Source organism: Phalacrocorax carbo, chromosome 12 (genome assembly GCF_963921805.1).
Source record: "Phalacrocorax carbo chromosome 12, bPhaCar2.1, whole genome shotgun sequence".
NCBI classification, from domain to species: domain Eukaryota; kingdom Metazoa; phylum Chordata; class Aves; order Suliformes; family Phalacrocoracidae; genus Phalacrocorax; species Phalacrocorax carbo.
Genome location: NC_087524.1, coordinates 2,677,339 through 2,690,008, shown reverse-complemented (window position 1 = coordinate 2,690,008; position 12,670 = coordinate 2,677,339). Strand labels below are relative to the sequence as shown.

General features: G+C 40.7%; 1 protein-coding gene across 4 annotated transcripts in view; it reads right to left on the bottom strand.

The window, feature by feature from the left end:
• Positions 1 to 12,670, bottom strand: part of MAPK8 (mitogen-activated protein kinase 8) — a 48,735-nt gene that overhangs the window by 15,280 nt on the left and 20,785 nt on the right. For all 4 annotated transcript variants that reach the window (XM_064463733.1, XM_064463734.1, XM_064463731.1 and 1 more), the window contains exons 2-6: positions 8,971 to 9,081; positions 7,145 to 7,311; positions 4,394 to 4,523; positions 3,070 to 3,128; positions 2,804 to 2,942 (exon numbers count right to left, since the gene is read on the bottom strand). In XM_064463733.1, the coding sequence (XP_064319803.1) occupies positions 2,804 to 2,942; positions 3,070 to 3,128; positions 4,394 to 4,523; positions 7,145 to 7,266 (450 nt within the window). In that variant the 5' untranslated portion in view covers positions 7,267 to 7,311; positions 8,971 to 9,081. The remainder of the gene's footprint in view (positions 1 to 2,803; positions 2,943 to 3,069; positions 3,129 to 4,393; positions 4,524 to 7,144; positions 7,312 to 8,970; positions 9,082 to 12,670) is intronic.

Sequence of the window (12,670 nt, the reverse complement as noted above, 5' to 3'; positions counted from 1 at the left end):
CCTCCATGCAAGACTAATGAGGCACTTTGTCCTTCAGCAAGTCAGCGAGGCACAACTCTGCAACGCCGATCATTCGCCCTCCTCAGGTTGCGAAACATAAACGAGCATGTACTTCTACACTTGCTGGAAATTCCATCTCTGCAAAATGTTTTGAACACAATAATGTTCATTTGCCAATATCCGTTGAAGCCGGTGTAAAGCTACAGTCAAACCTTTACCGAGATTATATTTTTATCCACTGATGTGGCAGCTAAGTATACCCCCTACGACTTCTACGTGAAGTCATCTGAAACTCTGCGTTTGATTTCTGCCTTGGTTTGTGCCTCTAGTTTGCTATAAAAAACCCACTTGTCCTGTGGCAGGTAGTGTCCAGAACTACAGGCACATGTACATGTGTACATGTACAGCCAGCTTTGAAAAAGTTACTGAGATGCTAAGATTATTGCAGCTTTGTTAGAAGCTGAAGAACCCAGTTAAAAACCATGTGAAACTACCAACTGCAAAAAAAAACCAAGCTTCAAGCTTTTGAGGACATTAAAGTACGCTAGAATCATAGCCAGAATGCTCCACAGGCAGCCAAAGTAGCACAGACTATGTTTAAGGAGTAACTAGTTTCAACGAAGTAATTATATTTGGACATTACAGACAGTGGTGCTGAAAGCCCAGAAAAGCAGTATAAAGAGTTACTATTGCAGCCACACGGTCCATATGAAATGTCATGCTCTCCTTGTCTTCTGAGGTTTTGTTTTAACTTGTTCCACAGAGAAACAGGATTTTGATGCTTTACACCTTGAAGTGTAAGAGCGTAACACACGCAGCAGGTAGGTAACGCAAGCGTTTTGCCTAAACGTACTTAATCTTCTAACAAAGTCTGAGAAGCAGTTGTCAGCTGAAAAATCTGCCACGGAGACACGGAGGTGGAATGTATCTGCCCATGGCGTTCAAAAGCATTCATGCATAAGTGTGTTACTATTTACTTGGCAATTGTGTCTATAGTCTCCTAGGAACAGGTTATCTGTGTACTTCATACTACTGCACAATAGGAAGCATTTCAGAGACTTCACCCACATTTACAGAGGCAGGAATTCTATCCTCAGAGCTGTCTTTACTCCTGCCCAACGACTATGAGAGTAGTTACTACTTTTCTATAAATGTATGAATGTTTACAGGCTTCTACGGGCTCCGTGTTTTCGTGCCCGCTTTACAGGAGTGCAAACCGCCCGGGAAGCAAGTGCTGTTTCAGAAGCTCCCTCCTGCCTGAGCCAAGATCCACAGAAAGAGCCACTCTTACATTACCTACTCTAGCTCGTCCATGCAATATGCAGTTTTCCAAAACTAAAAGACCTAGGAAAAGCCACATTGCATCCCTAAGTACTAAAGAGACCAGAAAACGTGAAGCTGTTGTCAAAACCATATAAAACCATTATTGCAATCCCACAGGCACATTCATTAGGACACAAAGGGCTGCATAACATCTGTCCTATGCAATATAATAGCATGGCTGTGGTAAGAAGTATCCTAGCTTTGCCTAGTGTCTCCGGAAAAATGCAGGAAGCCCCGACCCGTCTCAATGCCTGGTTGCCTGGAGGCATTGTAGGCTTCTGCCTACCTTCCCTAACCCGTCTCTTTCAAACACAGCCCTTCAGGGCAGATCGCACGCAAGAAGGAAGCCTTCAGCCTTCTGCCTCTGAGCTGCTCACTGGAATGAGGTAGCTGATGAGTATTAGAGCTAGCTGAGCAAAAGGAAGCAGTGTTTGGCCATTTGAGCCATATTCTCTAAATAATTGTGCCAGTTCCCTTGAGGGGAAAACAGCGTGCTGAAGGGGAGCACCACACTGCCAGATGCAGCTTGCAGCCGTCCAACACGCCGGCCACAGCGAGGTGGGCAAGCATCAAAACAGCAATGCCGGTGGCAGCGCTCGGAACTGCCATTCGTGATTTACTTTGCTGCGTAGCTCATCTGTATACAGGATGGAGAGGAAGACTATGCAGTAATGACTGAAAGTATCACGCATGAGTAAGTTTAATTATATCTTCTGCATCGTTTCTGAAATGAACACTTTTAAAACTCTAAAAAAGATACTATGAAAAATATAGCCCTACAGAAATACAAGCTTAAAATTTCCCAAAACAGCAGATATTATATCTGAGAAGTTATAACTAGACAATCTCAAGCAATCTTTACACTACATACAAATATATCTGAGATGTTCAACTTGAACATGCAACCTTAAATTCAGAATTTCTTGACCGGATTGCAACACCCACACGCCATTTAAAAAACGGCAGCCAGGTCTGCCTGCAGGCAGTCAGAGTGAATGCTTTGTGACACACAGGTGTATGAAAGTTCCACTTAGGGGTCTTCATCATCGTCTGCTTATCCGGAGACTTCAGATATTTATTCATTACTCTGCTAGTAAAAGAGCAGAAATAAAATGGGCAGTTCTTTCAAAAGATGGGATTTCAGGTTTGGTTACCAAAACAATAAAAGCAGAGACACTTTCAGATACTCTTTCCTGCCATGACTACTACAATAGAATACCCTATAGAATTAGAGGAGGTAATGTAGCTCACTGCACAAATCTTTATTTACTCTGTGCAGATTACTATCAAATCATGCAAATGGTTCATTCCAGAATTACAGTGAAAAAGGTAAGTGTAACGATTTCCTTTCAGCTTTCTCTCTGCTTATGGAACAGGCGAGGGATCACCCTTTCTGCTCCTATTCCTGAATTTTTTCTGCCTTTTAAACTCAAGGCAAAACCAGGTACAATGCAAAATACAGACAGTTAAATTCACTTACCCTATGTATAATTCCAGCTGAATGAAGATGTTTGATACCACACAGCATTTGATAAAGAAGGTAAGACATTCGTTCATGGTCTAGCTCCATCTGAATCACTTGGCAGAGATTTGCATCCATGAGCTCCATCACTATGTAGCTTATGAAGAAAAAAAAAGAGTAATCATCAGATAATACTGCCATTTTATTGTATTCTTTCCTTCGTACATCTTTCTGCGTGAATACATTTCAAATTAATTCTCAGCTTCAGTTCAAATCAGACTTACACGTCTTGAAATTCTTCCAGGGATTTTTGTGGTGTGAACACATTCAGCAGGCCAATTATCTGCAGGAAGGGGGAGAGGAATAATGATCGCACCACAACAATAGCAAAGTTGTAAAGTCAACATACCAAAACCGATACCCAGCATTCTGATGCAAACCTCCCGGTACACACCGAAGCTCAGGATGCTCAGTGGCTCAACCAGGCCTAACATGCTGCAATAGATGCTAACTGAGGAGTATTTTTCCTCCACAAAACACAGAATCTAAAGACACTCTGTGTGCATTAACAAGATAATATTCAAAGCTTAAAACCTAAGAAAGCTAGTCAATCTTCCCCTGCATCCTACTTTCAGTTTGAAGAGAGCTGGTAAGATTTTTATTGCATATGAGGAAAAATAAAATTAAAAACTGACAAAGACTACCTCAGAGATACCACTTTGCCATTGACAGGGGTAAAGCAACAAGCCCACCCAAAGAGAAAAACAGATTTTGGAGCTGCTTTAGGGTACTTCCCAGTTGCTAAGAATGGATGGGATGTGCAGAAACAGGACAAGCTACTACTCGTCAAGAGTCAGGCAGGCTTGCAATAGTTTATCATTATGAATTATGCTGTTAGGTAAAACTTCCTTCAGAGAATCCACATATAAACCATCTCTGCCTTAGAAAAAATACAAAAACTTTCCCAAGTAGCTAAAAGACAGAGTAAGTCTCCTATGACTCTCTCCGTCCCTAGCAGCCAGGGGAAATTTTAACTTGCTGAAGGGGTATTAAGAAGGAAGGTGAGGAATATGGGACACAGCTGTCTCTGAAGAAAGAAAATGGCCAATACCAGCCCGCTGTAGTCCAACTGATCAATTTATCACTTATTCTCTCCCCATTTCTATTACCTTGTCTACTCCAGACCTTCTTAAGCATCAGACAGCCCTGTTGTCACAATCCAAGACTCCCAACTCATTCATGCACCACGAAAAAACTTAAACTATCACAGCCTTTTTTCCCTCCTATTTGTCTAGCAGAAGCAACACAGGAAAGGATGCACTTACCACTCACAGTATTCTTATTTGCCAGCTGCCTGTAAGATGTAGCAAAGTAACACTGGCTCCCTTTCTGAGTTTGAAGGAGTATTTGAAGATTGGGCAGGTATTAAAACTAACCAGTAATAACTCTTCTGAAAGATCCTCTGTGCTTATCACGGAGACACAGCCATGCAATGGAAATCTCTATAATCTACAGAGGACGCCACCCTCTGAAGTCACTTTTAAGACTTTTACAAAGAATAACTGTCTAGTCAATTCTTTAACATTTAAAGCAGGACACTGCACTTACATTTTTATGATTAACACACTTCATAAGAACAAGCTCTCTGTAGGCTCTTTTAGCATGGGTTTGGTTCTGAAATGGTCGGCTTAACTTCTTGATTGCAACATTTCGTTCAAGGATGGCATCATAAGCTGCACTGTAATTAAAAATAACATTATTACATCTCAGTGTCAAGGTCCTTTAAGCTGTGGAAGTTGCCACCTTTCTCAGATACCTTGTATCATGTCTGCAGATAAACCAAATTTCCTATATTATTTGGCTTTAGGGAGTGTAATAGCAAAGTGCTCTTATATGCTGAGCTATTAAAAATTTAGAAATGTTTCCCAGCTTCACAGTACTAACACATGACAATCTCCACAAAAAAAAATATGCAGGATCTCTGCTTCCTAAAATATCTTATTAGAGATATTGAGCTCTTGCCACTCATTGGCACTGAAGAACAGACCCCTTTAAAAAAAGATCCGAAATGCTTCAAACATAAAAAGCACATCAATTTTATGTAAAACCTCAACACTGAAAGGGAGAAGGAGAGAGGAAAAGCAGGTTACACAAAGGTCCCATGCTGTCATTTATGCAGATGCTTAATAACCTCAGGACACAGAGCACCAATGTCAGGCTAAAACAAAAAAAAAAATGTTAGGAAAGCCTTAACATCTTGATGTCACTGGCTTTCACTTGGTAAAAAGGAAGAACAACATTTTGTTTGCAGACTAATGCCAAGATTGTCATATGATTGAGTGACACAAGCTGTTTAACTGACGAAGGCTGCTACTGGGGACAACTCCCATAGGTATCACATTTCCATGGCAGGAAGGCACGGATTTTGTGACTACCATGCAGACTCAGGAAATATTTATCAGTTTCTAAAAAAGCCTCAGCAGGGAAAATACTGTTTGCTTGTCTTTATCAGGAATGGTACTCGAACCTAGTGAAAAAACATCTGCCAGTAAATGGTCAGCATTTTGATTATTAAATTGAACCAGCTACTCTAAAAACCATGTTGTCTACATAGTACGTAGGTTTGATTTTTTTTTTTACATCGTCAAAACCTCTAGTCACTATTGAAGAAAGAAAAAACGGGAACAACATATTCTGGTAACTTTCTTTGGTTTACATTTTTCACTCTCTGGAATTTCCCCCACCTACCCCCAAGATAAGGTATATTATATGAAAGAGTGGCAAAGAGGTGGCCAGCAAAGATTGCCAACATGGGACTCCTGTACCAGTACTTAAAATTCTGCATCCCCAGTACAAAACAGCAGCCTTAGAGTCTGTTTCAGTATGAGATATGGTTGAGCCTTTAGGCCATCTACTTAATATTCCTCCAAATCAAGTTGGATCAGTTTAAAAGAAACACACAAAAACAAACAACAAAAAAACCCAAGTCAAATTAGAAGAATTACCCCCTATCTCCTCCAGACATGGGCAAGATTTAACCACATGAGCACCCCAGTCCTCAGGGCAGAGTAGTTTAAAAAAATAAAGGCATAAATTACCACTGGCAGCAATTACAGACTGACACTAGAGTAACTGCACGGTCAGTTTTGGACCCCAGCTCTGGGAGGGGCAGTAAATTTGGAAAACAGGCAGTAACTTCTGACTGGGAATCAGGAGGACAGTGATAACATCTAAAGCTTATGCAGGCATTTCTGTAGCAACTAAAAGACAGTCAAACAACTGTCTACGACCTCACTATATTAACACACACGCAAACAAAGTTCACATCAGTTTTTCTGCTGCGGGTACTTACAGACCGAATACTCTGAATGCCAGAAGTTACCACTTCAGACACAATTCTTCCTAGAGTACTCGTCTTCAAGGTTTCATTTGCACTAAGCGCACTATTTCATTATTAACCCAGCTAAAACACAAATACGAATTAAAAATGTGCCATACCGCACATTCTCTAAACACTGACCAAGGCAAGATCAGGGGAGTAAAGAGGTTGCCAGTAAAAGCATTTGAGGAGATTATGCTTTTCCCTACCTTTCTCCTCCCTGATGTTTCTTTTGTATTTTACATCCCTAGTTGGCACCTTAAGAGTTACAATAAATTGGGAAGTCTGCCAAGTTCCTCTGCTATCTACATCCTTCTCTTGAACGCTGAAAAAACTCTCAAGAAGCTTAAACCAACATTTATCTTTGGGGTAATGTCACTGAACAGGCAGCTAGCTGTCACCTTCTGTAAATCAATCGGGCAGTCTTCAGTCCACACAACAGAACTCTTATTCAAAGAATCATATTGTCAAGTCCTATTTTCCCAAACTGCATCAGGTATTTACATATTACAATGACAGGCAGCCCCACAAACGCTCGCTAACTGGTATCAGGGACTAGGTAGATTATGAAACTAAGTAAAACAGGCTTCTAACAAACCACTTCAAGAAGTAAAAGCGTTTACAAGCATCAGACATTACACAGAGAATATTTCTGGCTTTTGTTTCACTGTAAGCAGTGTGGTTTGGGATTAGGATTAGTTTCTTTATCCAGGTCCCCTGTCCCCCCCCCCCCATTAATTTATGGGACTCGGCACAGCTGGCTGAGTTTGCACAGAAGGGCATCAGTTCGGAAGCAGGAAAGGACACAGGTGAAAAGGCAACAGCAACAGCCACTGCTGAGGAAGAACAATTATTATTGCCATCTTGCACTTAACAGGTGGTTCTCCACGTTCCTGTTCAGTAACATACAGCAGTTAAAGCACTCTGAAGATTTCATCAAGGTTCATTTAAAGTATATTTAAATTTTAAAGAAACCTTACCATACTATCCCTTGTGCTCCTGATCCTATTGGTTTTAAGTTTTGATACCGTTTCAATACGGTGAAAGTAGAGTCTCCAATTTCAACACTGTAGAAATTGTTGTCACGCTTGCTTCTGCTCATGACGGCAACTTAGATAGATCGCTTCATCCAAGTTTTGCTTCTGGCCTGTAAAGAAATAAAACTTGAAGAACTAAGAATTTACAACTGTATTATCTGACGAAAAGCAAAATTCTTTGTAATACGCAGAAGATATTTCCCAAGGAAGTCCTATATGCAAATGCATGTTATTTTTAATGTCTGCAGGAATGAGATGGCATGTGCCCAAAATGATTTATTTTTAGGAATGTTCGTAAGATAGGATTCTAGAAGGGCAAAAATAACAGAAAACCAGAATTGAATGGTTGATAGCAAACATCTTTGATGACAACAAACAGAAGATCAAAAGGGAGGAGGCTACATGTCATCCACAGAGCTCCAGGAGTGCTGCCATGCCCTCATAGGTACACATGCAGCAAGTGAGCTGGGCTTGAACCAGACACTCTGCAGAGGTCCCCTCCAACATAAACTGTTGCATGACTCTCTAAACACAAGAGTGACAAAATGCCAACAAGCCCTCCAGACATTGCCATCATCAAAATACTCTTGGTCAGGCACTCTTGCCAGGAACACCTGTCACTGATGTGGAAATACATACAGTCAATCTAGGCCTTGTCAGAGACCTCGCACACTAGCTCCTGCGGATAAAAGTTCTCTTCCCCTGATGATTACAAGAGTAAGAACAAAGGATGTATATTCCAAACACCACACACACACACCCCCCACCGATACAAAAAAAAAGGGCAACATCTCAATGCACGTGTGCACAGGAGGAAAAAATAAAACTGCATGGTGGCTTCTACTGTATCATTTCCTGTTTCTTTGATGTTAACTGTGAACTTTTAATTTTCTCTTTACAGGGGTTTTGGGTGTAGCTGTAAGATGTCTAGTAGCACAAATTCCTGTTTGACTAGAAGAACTTTCTTCATTTCTTCAAGAGCTACAGCATGCCCTCTTCCTTTGTTACTAACTTAAGGAACACTTTCCTTTATTATTCAGCATCCTCAAACAGATTCTTAGCTTCCCTAAGCCATGACAGTATACATTTGGTAAATTTTAAACAAGCTTTGAAAACGTGGACAGCGCAAATGTGGCCTCCACAAATAATCATAAATGTACGAGTAGAATTCTTTCAAGAATCTGTAAACTTACCGAATTCCATTTGGACTAGCTAACCTGCATTCATTTCAGCTGCGCAGGTACAATAAAGAGGACTCAAGTTCTAAAAATGACACATTTTTAGCTATTTGGTATGTTATGAAATAAAAATGCACTACATTAATTGGCATCCGTCTCAAAAGAAACGTCTATTAAACAAGGCCCTTTTCCAAAATACTGTCAAAAACCCAAGCCTCTGTCACAAAGACTGAACTAAATAGCAAAGGAGCTCGTATCAGTGTATTGGCGGTATTGCTAAAGGCTTCCTTCTCCAGTTGACAGAAGTGGCATAATTGGACAAGAACTGTTGCCTACCACAAGAAAAACTGTACACAAGCTGGGGATCCAGACCATAAACAGTAGCTCTACGGGGGGGGAGAGGCAGGCTTACTGGAGGGAGCCACAAAGCCTAATTTCTTCGCAATACACAACACCACCCCCAGCTCTGTCTTCCGTATCCCCTTTTATCAACACATCTTTGGACTCTGCCTCTTTCTCAACACTTCCTTCACAGATGTACTCACACAAAGTTTTCGTATAAAACAAATAAATAATGACAAAAAAACCCACCTGAATCAGAAGAAAGATTGTTGTGGAAGGTATGAAGTCAGCCAATTTTTTGAAATTGAGAGAAAGAATGCAGACTATCATTCACAGAATCTTACATCAGTTCATCACCAGCTGCGGAAAAAAAAAAATTGAGTTTATTCACTAAAACTATATTAAGATGTAACGACATTGAACAAGATAGGATTAGCCAGAACAGCTTAGTAGATAGAGCTCTGCTGTTTGGTATTAGCATCAAGATAACATCAGTTTAATACTTCACTTGGGATGATTCCTCGGAAACAAATGCAGGAAGGACTGCTTCTCTCCATCCAAGGTTTCAGATCAATGTTGACACTTTCCCATTTAAAGGTCAATATTTTGACTGGCCAAAGTGTTTAATTGAATTTTCTTTCAATGTGGTGAACTTTATTGGATCAAAGGGTGAAACAAACCGAGTTTAAGGATCTTGAGAGGCAGTATTCTCTTAGAGAACAGATTTTACACGTATACCATACATGGTATTATTACCAAGCAAATTTCATTGCCTTAAAGCTTTGTCATTTGCTACATGTTCAATACTGTAAAATGTGCTTGGCAATATGTACTGGGAAACTTGTATTTACTAACCATTTCGAAATTGCTAATAGTATTTTAGCATGCAGCAGCACATAAAAGAAGCCCTTGTTTATTTTTACTAAGGTAAGAAAAAGAATTCTGTGAGTAAACTTTTTGTAATAACGCTTTCACTCCTTTCTGCATATATTAGCTTTGCAGTCACCTAGGTACTGCCTGTAAGGAGTCAGTCTAACCCTCTCCGCTCCAAAGATAACTAAATAAAAAAGTATTTTGTCTGAAGATTCATAATTGAACCTAAAAAAGAAAATCAAGTTTGTGACCAGGTTTGGTATGTAAATTCTCTTTTACTTCAGCCAGCGACTGTATCATACTCGAAGCGGATCGCCAGGAAGCGTTACACTCTCGGGCCCCGTCCCCCTGCACTCCACACGTGTCTCCCAAAGCCGAGCTGCCAGGGAAGGTGGGGAATCTACCCACTGGCCAGAGGGAGAGAAAGCACGGAGGAGAGCTCCACCTGCACCCGAGCGTTGGTGCCAAAGCCTTTGGCCGACAGACAGCTTCGGTCAGGACTACAACACGCAGGAGGCACCAGCCCACCATCTTGCTCATTCTAGGCTGAGTCTCTCCTTCCACCATCCTTGGTTTTGCCACTTCCACTCTCTGCTGTGCCTGAGGAACAGAAAGCTCAGCTCTCGAAGGGCCTTTCCACACCCATGGAAAAAAACAGGCTTATCTAAAGATGTGTCTAACTAGGCTTTTCCAAGCCTCAGAGTAAGTATAAGATGGTTTTGCTCCCCAAGCTTGAAATCAATCAGAGCCAAAATTTGTTTTCATTGGACCGCCTAAATAGAGAATGGAAACATCTGTAACATCTACTTCAATAATCAAAATATAGTCACATTCAGAAATTCAAATATTTTAAATCTATTTAAGTAGCTATTCCTAAGTTTTTAGAAGAGAGACTACTCCAACATAGATTCCTAAAGCAAAATATTGTAGATACACTATTACAAAATCAGGGTATTAAGGGTTACAGTTAGAAAAAATTAAAAAATCTGCTAAACTTTCTAGTCCCAAGAATTCTTACATTCCTATCTTACATTCCACAAGTTGCAAACTCCTGCTGTCAATGGTTTAATTATAATAGGTTACTTAAAAAAGAAGGAGCTAAGTGTTTGAGGGACATGATTCCATGACAGATATAATTAAATGTGCCTCTACTGTGTTGAAAAATTCAACAACTGATGTCACTCATGACACTTTGAACTTAAAAAAAAAAGAACACCCCAAAACCAAACAAAACCCCAATTAGTAAAGAATAAAGAGATAAAATGGAAAAACCATAACATTCATAAAAGCACTATCAGATTATGGTTTAAATGGCTTCCCTGCTACTGGACTCTTTAAAATGCTGTTGAAAACCACGTCATACACTGCATCTGAATACTGCTGAACAGCCTTCAGTGCACTGTATCTTTCTCCTGACAGCTGAAAAACCTCAGGCTTCTTGTCACTGGTGTATCTATTTAACTCCACCAAACAGGACAGTTTCAGTGAATGCTTCCCCCTTAGTCATGAAGGTCGTTGAGTAACTTATAACCGATGTTCTTAAAATAGCTGTGGCTATTCTGTAAGAGATCTGACCTACCTGGACCTTGCCTCAAAGACCCCACTGCTACCCTGACCCATACATCACCAGCTGTGCATGACTGTAAAGATTCAAAGTCTCCTGGACCACTATTTGGCAATATTTCCAACCCCTAGGAAACGAGCAAGAGCAAGACTGGACAGATAGGTTTTGCAGGGCAAAGATTACTTTTTACAGGAGGAAGCGAGTAAAAATAAAAACCCTGCTCTTACATACAGCAAAACCAAAGGTCTTCTGCACTTTCAGTACGGCTCTATTTCAGGGAAGGGACTGATTGCTGGAAAAAAAGAAGCTTAAGGAACTCCTAGGAAACCAAATCAGGGTGTAATGCACAAATAAAAACAGTCAAAACACAGAAGAAAAACAAATACTCTGATACAACTGGGAGGTTGTTGTACTTCAATAAACATTTGCATACTGCAGCTCTGGAGCACCTCTCAAAATTTAATGTTATATCTCTTATAGACTAATTATGTAGTGTCTTGCATCCCAATGTGCACCAAAAAACCCAGTCTACTTTGGATTAGGATATTCTTGTTGACCATTACTCAGAGTATTGACAGCATAGTTCAAAACATGAGAAGGATGAAGATACCGAACAGTTTAGCTGAACACATACATTAGCCTGTTGCCCACTTGACTTTGGAACAAGGCTGAAAAATCACCATGTAGCTAAATTTAAAGCACCTGCAACTAGAATCATAGTAGTTGGTTCCTTTCCCATTACCCATGAGCTTTGCTCCCATGAGCTTCACATGAGATTGAAGTGTAGGCTTATTATAATGGCTGAAGCAGAGAAAGAATTCAAAGCACCCCAGACCAACAGAGAGGATAGAAAAATGATATCAACTAAACATTGATAGCAAGAGAGTAGAGTAAATAAATGGGGAAGAAAGGAGAGGTATCCTGGAGTGAGGAAGGAGGAGTATCTCCACTTGCATCTAAACTATCATTCCTTTTCCTCCAGCCCATGTGCTGTTCCTCAAAAAATATCAGCCTCTACTGCATTAGCAAGAGGTATAGTCTTATCTCTTCATTTTAAATGCATATTCTTCTACCATAAAACTGACTGACTCAGCTTGAGAAGAAATGGAGTCAATTCTCAGAAAAGCCATTTCTTGCACATTGTGGATGGTGGGCTGTTGTGGGATGTAAATAAGCCACTTGGGTGTAACGTGCCCAGACCAGCACAGATGACAGAGGTCTCAGAACATACGTACGCTTTCCCCTCACCTCCAACCCTCCAGCATTTCATCAGCCATTACAGCCTCCATAGCCTGAACCAGCCCTGACACCCATCTCCTCTGTGCCACTCGCCTCAAAGTCTCTTACAACTTCTACACAGTTTTGTCCATCAGCCACGGAAAGTGTAAGCCTCATTTTACACGCAAGCTTACTTCCACTCAGCCTCTACTCAGCTCAGAACCCACTGTGTTCCCTGTCTCATCACCTCTCATGAAAGCATCCTCAGAAGCACCTGGTATTGCCCAGCTCTGT